Below are 13,891 nucleotides of genomic sequence, written 5' to 3' on the forward strand. Positions count from 1 at the left end.
GGTTACTGGGGAGCTGAGGAGCCATCCTGCTGGGCATCACCTCTCCCTGGAGCTTCATGGCACTCCTGCTCTCAGGGCACTGCTTTTGCCCACCAGCTACAACATTCAGGGCTTCTCCCAGCAGGTCCCTCCCTCCACTCCCAGCACTGTGCCTGTAAGATTTACCAACACAGAGGTTTCACTTCCCTCTTAGCTTTCATGTTTGCATTGCACACATTGAAATTCTTCTGCTTAATCCTGACCCGCTTCCAGTGGCAAAGCAGTAACAATGAGCACAGGGTGTAATGGTTTGATGCTGCAAAGTCAGCTCTACATGAGGTGTAGGGAAGACTCAGAGCAGAAAGGCTTCTGTGAAAAGCAACTCCAGTAATTTTTAGTTTGTTTGCTAATTGACAAGCTGATTTTAGACTGCATGAAGGACTAACTGCTATTCGTTTCAGCCAGTGAGCTGTTAATGAAGCTGGAATTTGTCCTAAAGACCATATGGCACATGTCATCTCTATCAAGTTATCTAAATTCCACAAAGTCCACATTTATAAGTATGTAAATATGGAAGAGGAAAATGAAATGTGATTCTTTAAGAACCATAGTTTCTGCTGTAACCCTAAGTTCCAAGCTGCAGCTGTTTATTGAATGGCATTGGTCTCTCATGCCACATGATGTTAAGACAAAAAAAATCATCTTAATTTCAAAAGGACAGCAAAAATGAAGAGTGAGATGAAGAATGTGAGGCATTTTAAAGCTCCCAATCTGATGCCTGTTCTAATGAAAATGCTGGTTTACAATGAGGATGGGTTTCCTCTGGGGAGGAAGTAAGGATAGGGAGAGCAAACAAGGTCACAGCTTTTTTCTCATCACCATTCCTGAGTACAGGACACACGCTTGGTGACATGAAGAGATCTCAGTCATGTCCCTAACTACTCAAACCTCTGCATGGCCCAGCCTGCCTGGAATTAAACCTACAAAATGTCTGAGAAATATTTAGGGCCTTGGCAGAAAACTGGAGGGGGTAGCGGGGAGGCAAAGAAATCCCCACACTCTCCAAAATCAGTGACTGATGAGTGCTAAAACTAGGTGAGATCATTCAGACATGTTCTACATGCAATGATTGCAGCTCAAATTTGTCCTATGCTTTGGAGAACCAAGATTCAAAGTATTCTGATGAACAACCAAAGATAAAAGAGAAAATCCTTCCTCCATGCAGCTGGGGGAAGGTATTTTTATGGCCCTGCTGGTCCCTGCCCAGAGGGGCACAGCAGCACCTGCCTTCCCAACATCACACTCAATCCTTCCAGCCTCCCAGAGCCAGGGGCTGGAGCCCAGGTGGGGCAGAGGTGGCCACAGATGGCCCCTGGCTCTGGCATAGTGGGGACTGGACCCAACTCCCCAGCTGGAGCAGGGATGGGATTTGAGGCTCCAGTGCCTCAGTGCAGACAAGTACACTTTGTTATTCCATGGTGTAAGACAAAAGCCACAGAGCAGGGAATAATGCAGAGATGTTTGGATTTTCCTTTCCCAGCACTGTCTCTGCAGGCCAAATGGAAATCTCCTGGGTTATTACACAAGATAAATTTGACAGGATTGTAAATCAAAGTTGTCCTAAATGGCAGAGCTGCCGACAGCAGACATTATCATTCAGTTGCATCTGATGTTTCCTTTTCTTTGTTTCTTCTTGCCATGGGAAGAAACATCCCCTCCTTAAAAGTTCTGTTAAGTGAAAAGAAGAAGCAGAAACCCCAAAAATATCTGAATTATGAACCAAAACCTGACATTTCATGTTTCCTGGGTTTGACTAAATGTAGTAATGCTGAAATAACTAGATACAGAAAATCTTTTTCAAAAGGCTTAGGAAAAAAACCCAGAAAAGTGTATCCTCTAATATTCTATGCATTTTTAAAACAGTATTCAGAGTTGACTAGATGGAAAACACAGTGACTTAGGGGAACTAGGGCATCACTTATGTGATATGAGCACTTGAGACATCCCATATACACACAAAGTATTAATAGTGTGGAATATCAACAGAAGTAATCTCTCTCTGTTTTGGGGACAGACATAGGGATTATTTTATTGTCTTTATTTACAGCAACAATCCTTTCATTGTTAATATCCTCAACTCCTGACAAACCATGCCTAAGGGACAGCAGCTCTCTCTCCCCTTTCTGGAAACTTGGGCTGTGCTTTAACTGCAATTAGGAAGCTGCTTTGATTTTCCTTCCAAGTGCACTGCTCCTGACCCTGGGAGAGGCGCTTTGGTCACACAAGGTTGTTCCCCTGAAGATGGAAGAACAGTCCCAAGGAATCTTTCTGGGTAGGAAGGGAAGCTCAAAGGCAGGGGCCAAGGAAACCTCAGCATCAGTGTTTCACCCACTTAGGAGCAGGGAATACACATTCTATAATAAACAGTAGGCACTCCTTGCAATTACCTATCTGAAAGAGTCAAATATTCAAAACTAAATTAACAAGCACAGGCCAAAACAATCTGCATTTAAATATATTAAACAGGGCAGACCTCTTCTCCAAAGCAATCTTTTTCCAGAAGTGTATAATAAAAGAATGACCCCTCTTTACCCCAACTAACAATGCAACACCCATCAGCAGGAATTTTATGACTCTGTGATGGTATTTATTGACAGCTGTCAAACATTTGGGTAAAAATATGGAGATACACTGGTAGGCACTGAGTAAGAAACATGGGGAGGGGACTCAGGTGATCAGTGGTGCGTTTATTTCGATGCATAAAACATGTAAGGAAAATTATTTCCACATTTCTAAGAAAATGTTACAAGCAATGAAAAACAAATGGAAAAGAAACCAAGCAAATTTTTTTTACAGTAACACTGAACAAGGGAGGTAAAGGCAAAGTTATTAATTCAACAGAAGCTAAGTATTTTGGAACAATCCTGGTTATGAGGAACACTGGTTAAAACAGAGTAAGTCTCCTTTATTAATGAATACTGTTCTGTGAAACAATGTTTAAAATCTGAAATGTTCCTACAGGTGTTTTTCCTGCAGTGTTGCGCAGACAGTTGAGAATAAACAAACTTGCTCTCTACTGACAGCTGGAAAGTGTGACCCAACCCTGACCTTCTCTCCCACCATCTCCATCTGGGCATAGAAGAAAGAGCAGAACCAAAGGCCAACAAAAGCTGTGGTCACCCAAGGAGCTCCTGTGTCTGCCCCGTTCCAGAGCACTCAGCAGCTCGTGTGCACAACAGTCCTTGCAAAGGGGACGAGGACACTCTGGTGGTCTTGAGATGCCTGGGTTACTAAAATTTCCAGCCTGAGAGATTTGCCTCCTGCACACAGATTTTAGCTGGGTTTGGGAATATCTTGCTAAGTAGTGAGGGGCTGGTGGGGAATCAAATGTCAAAGCCATGGCCTTCAATCCACAGCTTGAATCCACGTGGTCTTCAGCCCCACAGGTACTTCAGTTGAAAGAATCCAAGCTCAGATTTATTTTGGAACTCAATCAAGAGGTAGCAGAGAAGACAGGAGGTGCTCTTCCACAAGGAAGCAGTACAGAATGCTGTGGTCTGAGGGAGAATACAGCAACAGGCCAGCCAAGACTGCAAGCAGGTACAAACAACTGGGCTTTGACTCACTTTAGCCAACTATATTTAAATATATATATATATATATTTATCTCAAAGTTCTAAACCAAGATGCATTTCTCTTCCAGTCCCAAACACATTTTCATCTGAGATCTTTTCATGTTGCAAAATGATTTCTCCTAAATGTTTAGGGAACAGGGTTCCAAATAGGAAGGGTTTAATAACCATGTGGGTATCCTGACAGCATGAAGCTCTGAAAGAGACACCTGAACCTTTTGCTCCCACTGCAGACTCAGAGAGGCATTATTACTCATTTCATGAATAAAAAGTTAAAAAGTCAAACAGCAGCAATAAATACTCCTAAAGATGGGGAAAAAAACCAGCACTCGTAATACATATAGTAGGAGACCATCCCCTCATGAATGTCAGCCACTTATGGCTCCTGCTGTAGCACCACTTCCAGCTTATCTGGGCTACATCTTCTATACAAATTACCAGGTCATTAAAGAACTCTGAAGGACTCCTGTATGTCTTTGATGGTGGAATTCCTGAAAAAAACAAGCCATGTTGTTCAGGTTGTGAACACACATCCCACCACGTTTTCCCCAGAGTGGGTAATCAGCAGGTCCAACAGAGCTGGACATCAAAATATGGAGCCTATGGACTGAGAAAAGAAGTTCACTTAATGACCTGTAAAAGACTGGCAAGAAGAACAGCTGAACTGGTGACAGGCAGGAAAGCCATCCAGATTTCCTAGCTTGCTCTCGAACTGCAGTCACCTTTTCACAGCTGAACTGGTCCTGCAATACTCACCAGGCTAAAAACTTCATCAGTTAAGCAAAGTATAACTCTGCCCTTTAAGACTTTTTTTCTGACAGCATTTGCACACAAAGAATCATTATTCACATTTAAACTAAAATACAAAAGAAAAAATACCCAATAAGCTACATACGGTGTGCAAGTAAAGAAGACTTTCACAGAGCATGGAAAGCATAAAGTGCCACAGGAGAGCTTTGCTCTCCCTCCAGATCTCTGGGTACCCACCACACACAGCCCTGCACACACCATGTAAGGTGCAAAGCCAGGAGGAAACAGGACACACATTACTCCTGCAACATGCACACACCTTTCACTAGCTTAAAACTGATTCTGTATTTCCAAGAATGCACAAGCTGAATGATGAATACATTTATCAACAATGGGCTGTTTTGTCCCTTGATGTAAGGACAGTTCCACTAAAAAAGCTTCAGCTTTATCTGTCCTGATCAGGAGCAAAGTAACAGAGATGTCAGCTACAAAAGCAAAGGATTAAAAAACCAGTGACCCGCAGAGTCAGACACCAGTGCAAAGCTGAGGTAATCAGCAGCTGGAGGGCAAATTAAGAAGGAACAGTTCTGGTAGGCAGAATGAATTTTGCAAAGAAAAGTGCCATGATCTTTTCTGATCAGATCATTCCCAACTCTTTGGTTAAAACTTCTCCAGATATTTGTACTGCACTTGTTGCTGTGGTATTGAATTATTTTTTGATGTCCAATCAGCCCATCAGATTAAGAGTATAAACCTTTAGGGAGAACTTTTTTTATCTGGATGCAAAGTACCCTAATCCATGATTGCCATTATTCCACTATAGGAGCAGACTACTGGTTTGAGCTTCTGACTGTAACTAAAATGCTATTCCTTAGAGATCCCACCCCCACCAGAAACAGAATGGGCAATTTAAAAATAGCATTGTTTATAAGAAAACAACTCACTTTTGTCCTGAGAACAGGTAAAGTGATTTTTCCACCCAAGGGGCCTGTAGAGCCACAGCCAGGCTGTCGGCCGTGTTCTGCTGCACTAGTGCTCATCCCTTCAGCACAACTCCATTATCCCAAGAAGCCAGAGAACTGGCTGGATCCTAGCAGGAATTGCTTTCCCTGGACCAGGTTCTTGGACTTGACAACGTTCCAAGGGGAGGGGAATTACAGAAAAATGGATATCTGCAGATGATGAAATCACTGATGTTAACAGGGCAAAGAAACTTTTGATAACCTGGATTTTCCCAGGTCTTCTTCCCCATTGTTCCTGTTCTATCTCAAAACACAGATGAAGGAAAATGGAATCTCAGATGTCTGGAGTCAGAGTGCTGAGTTTTGCAGGGATATCAGATGGGCCTTTGGGCAAATGGTACACAGAAGTGAGCACTTTTGGCATTTGGTGCTAATTTGGCACCAATATTTTGCATCACTGGGAGAGGACAGACAGCTCCTGTGGCTCTCCCAGCTGGCACACCATGTAGTCTTAATTTAATTCAAGTCAAATAGCTGTAATTGCTTTTTATCCAGATGCTTTTCTGATTTAGGTACTACAGCTACAACATGAGAGAATCCAAGACTTATGAAGAGGCAGCCTGACTGGAAATGGAGATGAGAATTTGCTGTATCCATGTATATACCTACAGCTGTGGATTCAGAGATGGAAAGGGGTTCTTATGCTCTGGTTAAGAAAGATGCAATGAGCATCAAGTCATTTTATACTACACTACAGAAGAAACCAGTTTGCAGTTTTGGGCAAGTCTTTGATGCTTGCTTTTCAATCCTAGTGAGTAAATATTAACTAATATAATTATAAATATTTTAATCCACGGGAGGTTTAAAACAACAACAACAACAAAACAAACAAACAACAAAAAAACCCCCAACAATTAATTTGATTGAAGCACTACATTTAATCCACTGATGACAAAATGTTCAAAAATAATTCCACTTCATGTATAACAGATAATGAGTCACTTAAAAAAACCCACAAAAAACCAAAAAAGCCTCAACATTGCGGCCACATATCAGCTCCTACCTATTCAAGGCTCAGAAACAAAACTGACATCCTGGCTTTAAACCACCTCAGAATGATCAGAATCCATGTTAAGCTTCTTTCAAACAGAGAATACCAGTGAAGATACTCACTTTTAAACACTGTGTCCCTCATCCCAGCATACAAAGAGCAGGATATATTTACATTATCCTAAAGGAATTGAAACTCCTTCAAGTACTTTTCAGTTTAATTAATAAGAGACACTGAATTTGGATTTCAGGGGACTTAAACTCAAGTAGGGTCTAAAATCTTGTCTGGAAAAAAAATTAGTAGCATGTGACACTTAAATGACTGACAAATCCTTAAACAACAGAGCAACATTTTTCTATCCAGTGCTTTGCACAGCATAAGAACAGTATTCTTAGGGTGATGAGTTAATTTATCTTCACTGGCCAGTTTCCAGGACTATCCACTGGTGCCACTAATTCCACCTGCAACAACCTTGCACAGCCCCATGGAATTGAGACTTAAATTTTTTATAGAAGAAAAATTGCTTTTGATTTTAACCAAAACAATTATGAAACCTAAAGCTTACGTGTAGATTTTGGTAGTGACCATTACTGTTGGAGTCCATCAGGGCAAGGGACTTTGGCCCAGAGGCCCTGAGAAGAGGAATCTCCTTTAGTTTTGCTCACCCACAATGCCCCCTGGAAAGTTACATGTTAATAGTACTAGAAAGTTCTATGGTTTCTTTGTTATTATTGGTTTAGATTTGCTGCATTGTTTTACATGTTCCTAATCTTTGTTTTTTTATTGGATCCTTTCCCTCAGGCTCTGCCCTCAACGTACCTCATATGAGTTACTCTCTTACCCTGGACCCCGGCCTTTTCTGTCACCCTATCCATGCGTTTGTTGTTTTGGATATTAAAGTATTATTTCTCAGGTCACTGAATCGTGCCAATCCCTCATTTATTCGTCACCCTCTCGAGGACCTCTCACCAAGGATCCCAAGGTGACACCCAGCCAGACCATATGGGCCCAGCATGCTGCACATTACTAGTAACCTGCACAAAGAATAAATACCATTATCCAAAAGTGACACCACAGTAATCCTGCTGCTTGATGCATCAAGCAGGGACAAAACACAAATAGCAAACTCCCAACAAAAGTCTTCTAAGTTTTACTTGGTTATTATTAATAGGTAACACAATAAGCTGGTTTAAACAGTTTTCCCCAGAGGATGCCCCAGTGACTGTGTTCATCAGCAAAATGACTTGTAACGTGATGGGAAGTTCAGAACAAGCACAATGACATAATCAGAGCTGCAGTTTGTCAGCAGGGCACTGTATTTTGGAGCAGGCAAAGATTCCTGGGAATTTGCGAGGCTGCACACATAAGCAGGAAAAGGAAAAAACATTAGGACTGTTTTTTTCATCAGTCCATAACAATAAAATTAACACATCAGACCAAAATAGTTTCTTAAAAGTAGGTCAAAAATACCCATTCAGGATCACTTCTGCATTGGTTTCCTAGCAAATTCATCTACCCACATGGATATACGTAATGCGTATCCTGGAGACAGTGAGGCAGAGGAAGAAAACCAAATACATTAATGAGGTAGCTTAGACTGGGTAACTGCAGTTAAAAGTTTTATTGAACAAAAGAAGGTAAAACGTGGTAGTCCAGGTTCACTGAGCAAAAGCAGCTCTCTCACTGAAGCTGCACTTTGTGCTAAATAACCTTATTAACTGAGACTATACAGAGGACACATTATGCAAGTTATCTCAACAGCAAAGGAGAAAAGGTAGATTAAATTTGATTGGATGGAACCTTTTGGTCAAATTCAGTGGCTTAAGTTACTGTTTCTAGCCCTTAACTACCCATATTCAGTACAGCCATACAACAGAATACACTACTGCACTGAACTCCTGTCCGATAATGGTGTGTGCTCCCATGCAAGTGGAAGCCAATTCCTGAAACAAAAAAACAAATTGTAAAACACAAACACGTTAAGGATGTTTTGTTTGAAGCATCATTCAACTGACTCAGGAAAAACACTTGATATATTGTTATAAAAAACTCCCGGCCTCTACAAGGTCCGCTCCTGTACAGTGCTAATATTTTAAAATTATTTTATTTCTTCCCTCTGCCTAAGAAACTTCATATGCTCTGAAAGCACCCACAAAGTCAGGTGGGTAAACAGATATGTCAAAAATACTCTGTGTAAAGAGGGAGGTAGCTCAGGCCCCTTGGCAACCTTCAGACAGTTCACATTGATGTGGTCTACCTACCCTTGTAATCTGCAGCCAAAAATGAAAGGAAAAAGGTTTTCAACATGAAATTTAGTGACATGTTCAATACAAATTTGACTCACTAGGCTCCCAAATGTAAGCTATAAGGTACCTCACACCCAACATACAACATTTATAACGTACCTAGCTCATACATTTTATAGACAATATCCTCTCATTTGTTAAACATTTGGCTCGGGTGAGTACATTTTTTTCTGTTAACCACTTGAGAGACATTCTAGGCCAAACAAACAGCACAAATAATGTCAAAGTCTTTTCTTTTTCCCAGTAATTGTATGAAATGCTGTAGGCTAAGCCTAACAGAAACTACTGAAGAAAAATAATAGACCCCATGGTGCAGTGCAGAGGTGTAACTACAACATCGTGAGTCAAGGGATGGTTCTAAGGTGCTGAAAGAGGAGACTCTCTAGACGGTGACCCTGAATTGTCCTCCGGAGGGAAAACAGTGAGAGTGCAGGCTCGAATGCCACCAAGGGATTCTGGAAGGTCAAATACTTTATGCCACTCATCTTTTTCTGGATCGTACTTCTGAACTATTTCCACCATGCACCGGTTATTCCAAGAATATCCTCCAACAACATAGATTTTATTTTCAAAGACAGCAACCCCAACATCACTTTGCCCACGTAACATGGCGGCAATTGGAGTCCACTGGTCTAGAGTTGGTGAGTAATATTCACAGCTTAGAACATCATCATAATCACTTGTTCCTCTAAAGTGATTTCCACCAATAACATACAGCTTGTCTCCCACAGTACACATGCAATGCAGACCTCTGACCGTCGTCATCGGAGCTTTCTGAGTCCATTTGTCTGTGTCAGGGTCAAAACACATGAGTTCCTTTTGGAAAGTATCATGGGTGATTCCCCCTAAAGAAAGAAGACACATGTTAGAGTAGTTCTCACCCTAATAAGCATTAAATAACAAAAATACATTTTACTGAAAGAATCCCATCTTCCTTAAAACTTCTTCACTCTAGCTTAGATTCCTATCACAGAAGTACTCCACTTGAAATGACATTTGTTCCTTTAAACAGGAATATGGGCAGAAGCCATGTTTCACACTGCATCTCATTATACAATTGATACTGGCAGATTAAAAGAACAAAAAGACCGTTACGTGTGCTTCCATTTTGCAAAATTTTTTTTTTGCATACATTCATTCAGTTTGCTAGTTTTGTCTCTCACCATCAAGAATCCATTTCCCTTTCAAATTTTGATACTATGCCACTGTGTTTTAAGTATCACCTAGTAGAATTTTCATCAGAAAACATTTTTCATCAACTTCAAGTGAATAAAAAGAGGACACTTTTCAAATATTCTTCAGTTAATAGTTACCTATGGTTTCCTCTACATTTACCTTCTCCATAGCTCCCTGCAAATTTGGAGAGGTTTCAGGACAAAAAGAAAAGAAAAATCTGTGGGATCTACATGAAAAAAGCACAGCAGACAGCATATCCATGTGCCACCTGCAGTAAAACAAGTGAAATGGAAAAAACACAAACTGACAACAGTTCACTTAATGACACAGCAATTAGGAGCTCAATGGAATTGCTCACAGGAAAAGAAGCACCTGTGTGGGAATACAGCTAGACAGCAGAAGTGAGAGCACTGCTAAACTGGTGGCAGAAGTGGACATGGTAACTCTGCTGGGCCATAAGCCCTGGCAGTAGAAAGCAGTGCCCTGAGGAGGAAGACCAGGCAGTGTGAGCTTGGCACCCTAGGTTTATGTAGGACCTGCACATCCAGGTCTGTGCTAGCCTGTAGTGAAGCAACACTGTTAAGAAACATAGATACGGTTGTTACAGTGAATATTGCTTAAGCAAGTGAGCTATTTTTAGCTACAGCTGAAAAGGTATAAATGTTAAGCTCTGTAGTCAATAAACCGACTTCTTGCATGGAAGTGAGTCCTGTCTCTTCAATCCCGCAACACACCTGTACCTTACAGTAAATTCTAAAGCAAATTCCTCCTGGTCTACTGGCACAAGGGCCCCTAAATGAAGCTGCTCCAGCACATCTCCCCACCAGTTCTTGTTAGCTAAGCAACCTTGTCCCACCTCCTGCTCTGAATTTCAGCTTAGTTCTTAAGAGGACACCCTTTAAAATTTCAGTAGGAGAATATAGGCCTGTGATCTCTGCAGTGATCACTGACAGACAGATTGAATCTTCTTTAAAAATTAAGCTATTAGCAGATTTTCAGGCAACACATTTGGGAAAAAAAATGTAATGAAACTACAGCCTCAGTGACATATAGGACTAAGCATATTCCAAACAAAAAAAAAAAATTATGAAAGTACAGATATCACTTACATACTATCATTAATATGAGAATTTAGCTCTTTCCATTACCTCAGTGAAGGCAAATGCTGCTCTTTAAAGTAATAAAATTTCCAATGCATTCCAAAGTTTATAGGGAAGGTGTGTTTAATTACATTGTTATATTATATCATAATACATGTTATAATTATTTAATACTGCTATACACAATTATAATTATATATTATTACAATATTATATTTAATTATATTGCTATATATTTTATATGTGTGGCTACAGAAAACTTTATTCTGATTGGTAAAGTGAGTAACTGCTTTGCAATTCAGAGCTATTAAATTACCAAGCATAATATTATCTACAATAATTTTGTCAGAGCCTGCAATGTATGTGCTGTTTGACTGGCTTCACATGAAACTGCATCACTACCGATACCATGGCAATCCTACTGCAACCACAGACTAATTTGTACTGTCTGCTGCCGAAACAGAGAAAGTTAGATAAATAATTGTTTCCCAGAGATATCACAGGCATGATTTACCTGAAATATACATTAATCCCCCATAGACTGTTCCAGCGTGACCATAGTGGGGTTCATTCATTTTTGCCACGTAGCTCCACTCGTTCATTCTGGGGTTGTAACATTCCACAGTGGCTGTTGGAGACAAATGAGAGCATAGAAGTGTTGAAACCAGCATGGAAGTTTGGTGCTGAGCTCAGTGCAGTGCCAGAAACATTCACAGAGGAAGTACCACCTAGTAACACTGTTCAGTCTCAAGGGAATTATTGAGTACTACCACAGAAACACAGAACAGATGGGGTTGGAAAGGGCCTCTGGAAATCATCTAGTCCAAGTCCTCTGCTAAAGCAGGATCACCAACAACAGGTTGCATAGGATTGCGTCCAGCTGGATTGTACCACCAGTAAACTTGCTGAGAGAACACTTGCTGACTAATTTTCTATTGTATTGCAGTGTTTTATTAAGGATTTGCACAGCAACATACAGCATAGCATATGCAAGTCACTACATCAATTTACAAAAGCCAAGCTTTAAAAAAAAAAAAAAAAAAAAAGAAACATCTCTGAATCTGGAAAGGAGTTTGGCGGTGCCTGTGCTGATGTACAACTCCATTTGTGCAGTTTTCTCTGTGAGTTAAAAATGTTAAAATGATCAAGGGCTTTATCAGATCAGAAATCAAGAGGACAGTGCAAAGTTAAGAAGAAACCCAAAGCCCAGGAGTCAGCACAGGATGGATTCCTGAGAAGGAAATCTCTCTCTGACATAAGATGGGAGAGATGCAGGCTGCAGGAAAAGGGCATGCAACAAGCACAGGGAATACAAATAGAAGGCAGATTCAATAAGGGAGCAAGCTCTGGGTATTGGCAGATTGAATACTACATGATCAGAGAGGCACAAGATCCTCAAAAACCCCATAATTTAATGACTTTATGATGCACAGAACAATTGTCAATAATTACCTTAAAGACAAATTAAAACTAATTTTAAATAATTAAAGATTGCTTAATCTCTGTTTATGAACTATACATGGGAAAATCAAATCTGTCTTTAAAAGTGGCATTTTACTTGCTCTAGAACAAGTTTTATATTGAATCAAGGGTAGAAAATATGAGTCAAATCTAAGGAATGAGTGATGGTGACTTAACAGTGCAGGATTACACATCAACCGAGAGAGAAAATACCCTTAGAATCTGTGACACTTGCCATTATAAAGGCAGAACCTTTAACTAACTAAAAAGTTAGTGTTAGTTTAAGCCTAATTACAGAATTATAGACCAGCCCAGTAAAGAACATCAGATAGTAAAACATAGTGAATATACACCCTAACTCCAAAGCTATTTTTAAAAAATCCTCTGGATCATTTTGGAAGAATATAGCTGTGGTCTTGGACTACAATAAAAATAAAAATCCTTAGTCATGAAAAAGTTAGTATAGAGCACATTAGAGTGACCTTCTGAATTCTCTTTTAGTTGCTGCGTAACATCCTTATTGTTGCAAAACGGGTGATAATACATAACTCCATGCAATTAGTGTCTCAAGTACACACACTGAAAATAGAAGCTTCCAGTTCCTCTGTCAGAAACACTGACAGCCAGCTCAGCATCATCTAAGGCTAGAAGTGAAAAATTAAAGGATCTATTTTGCACATAAGAATTGTTAAATTGTTCCAGCACACAGGATTTGCTTCAGCTTTTCCCCACCCAGGAGCCGAACTTCAAATTTATGAAATGCAGCAAAGTGCCAGTCCAGAATGTTAAGCTCATGAAATAAGGCAAAACACACTGAATTTCTGCTTTTTTCTAAACAATATTATATATGTTGATTTGCATGTATAAAATTATTAATTTCATATTCTTGAAACTGTTTCAAAATAGTAATGAAATCTTGAAATGCATCTGGTTCTGTGAAAGTGCCTCACAAAAGGACTCCCAGTTCTTCCATCTCATGGATGTGTAAGATGGACAAAAAAATAACAAACCAATGCAAAGTAACTCAAGTTGTGTGTGTCCACAATACTGGTGATGTACCAAATTTTTTTATTTAAAAAATCTGGCCAATATATGGGCAAGTTCCCAAGTCTACTCTAAGAGATCTGCCTTGGTTGTTTGGGTTTTCTGAATAAGGACAGAAATCTCCTCTTAAAAATAAATTGTATTCTTTTCCTTTCAATATGCTGCAGGCCTTCTGTATCCCATCCCAAGGACTTAGCCATAAATCCAGTGAATGCTGGAGATGCTCTTTTGCCCAAAGAAAGGTCTGTAGGCACAAAGAACTGATTCCCCAAATGACACCTAAAATTAAATCTGAGTTGTGTTTCTGTGCAGTGCCGCCTTGGCATCACAGGCAGTTTTTGCCCAATCTCCAAATAAACCCATGCTCACTCTTGTAAACATATTCATCCATTCCAATATTCTTTTTTTAAAAAGGAAAGCTCCTTTCCAC

General features: G+C 40.1%; 1 protein-coding gene across 6 annotated transcripts in view; it reads right to left on the reverse strand.

The window, feature by feature from the left end:
- Positions 1–7,980: 7,980 nt before the first annotated feature.
- The window catches only part of KLHL13 (kelch like family member 13), a 76,585-nt gene continuing 70,674 nt past the window's right edge, over positions 7,981–13,891 (reverse strand). For all 6 annotated transcript variants that reach the window (XM_014255332.2, XM_088062602.1, XM_014255335.2 and 3 more), the window contains 2 exons: positions 11,471–11,584; positions 7,981–9,525 (listed from right to left, as the gene is read on the reverse strand). In XM_014255332.2, coding sequence (XP_014110807.1) covers positions 9,038–9,525; positions 11,471–11,584 — 602 coding nt within the window. In that variant the 3' untranslated portion in view covers positions 7,981–9,037. The remainder of the gene's footprint in view (positions 9,526–11,470; positions 11,585–13,891) is intronic.

This window comes from Pseudopodoces humilis, chromosome 15 (assembly GCF_049639895.1).
Source record: "Pseudopodoces humilis isolate 2021_Gansu_Grassland_sample_001 chromosome 15, ASM4963989v1, whole genome shotgun sequence".
NCBI lineage: Eukaryota > Metazoa > Chordata > Aves > Passeriformes > Paridae > Pseudopodoces > Pseudopodoces humilis.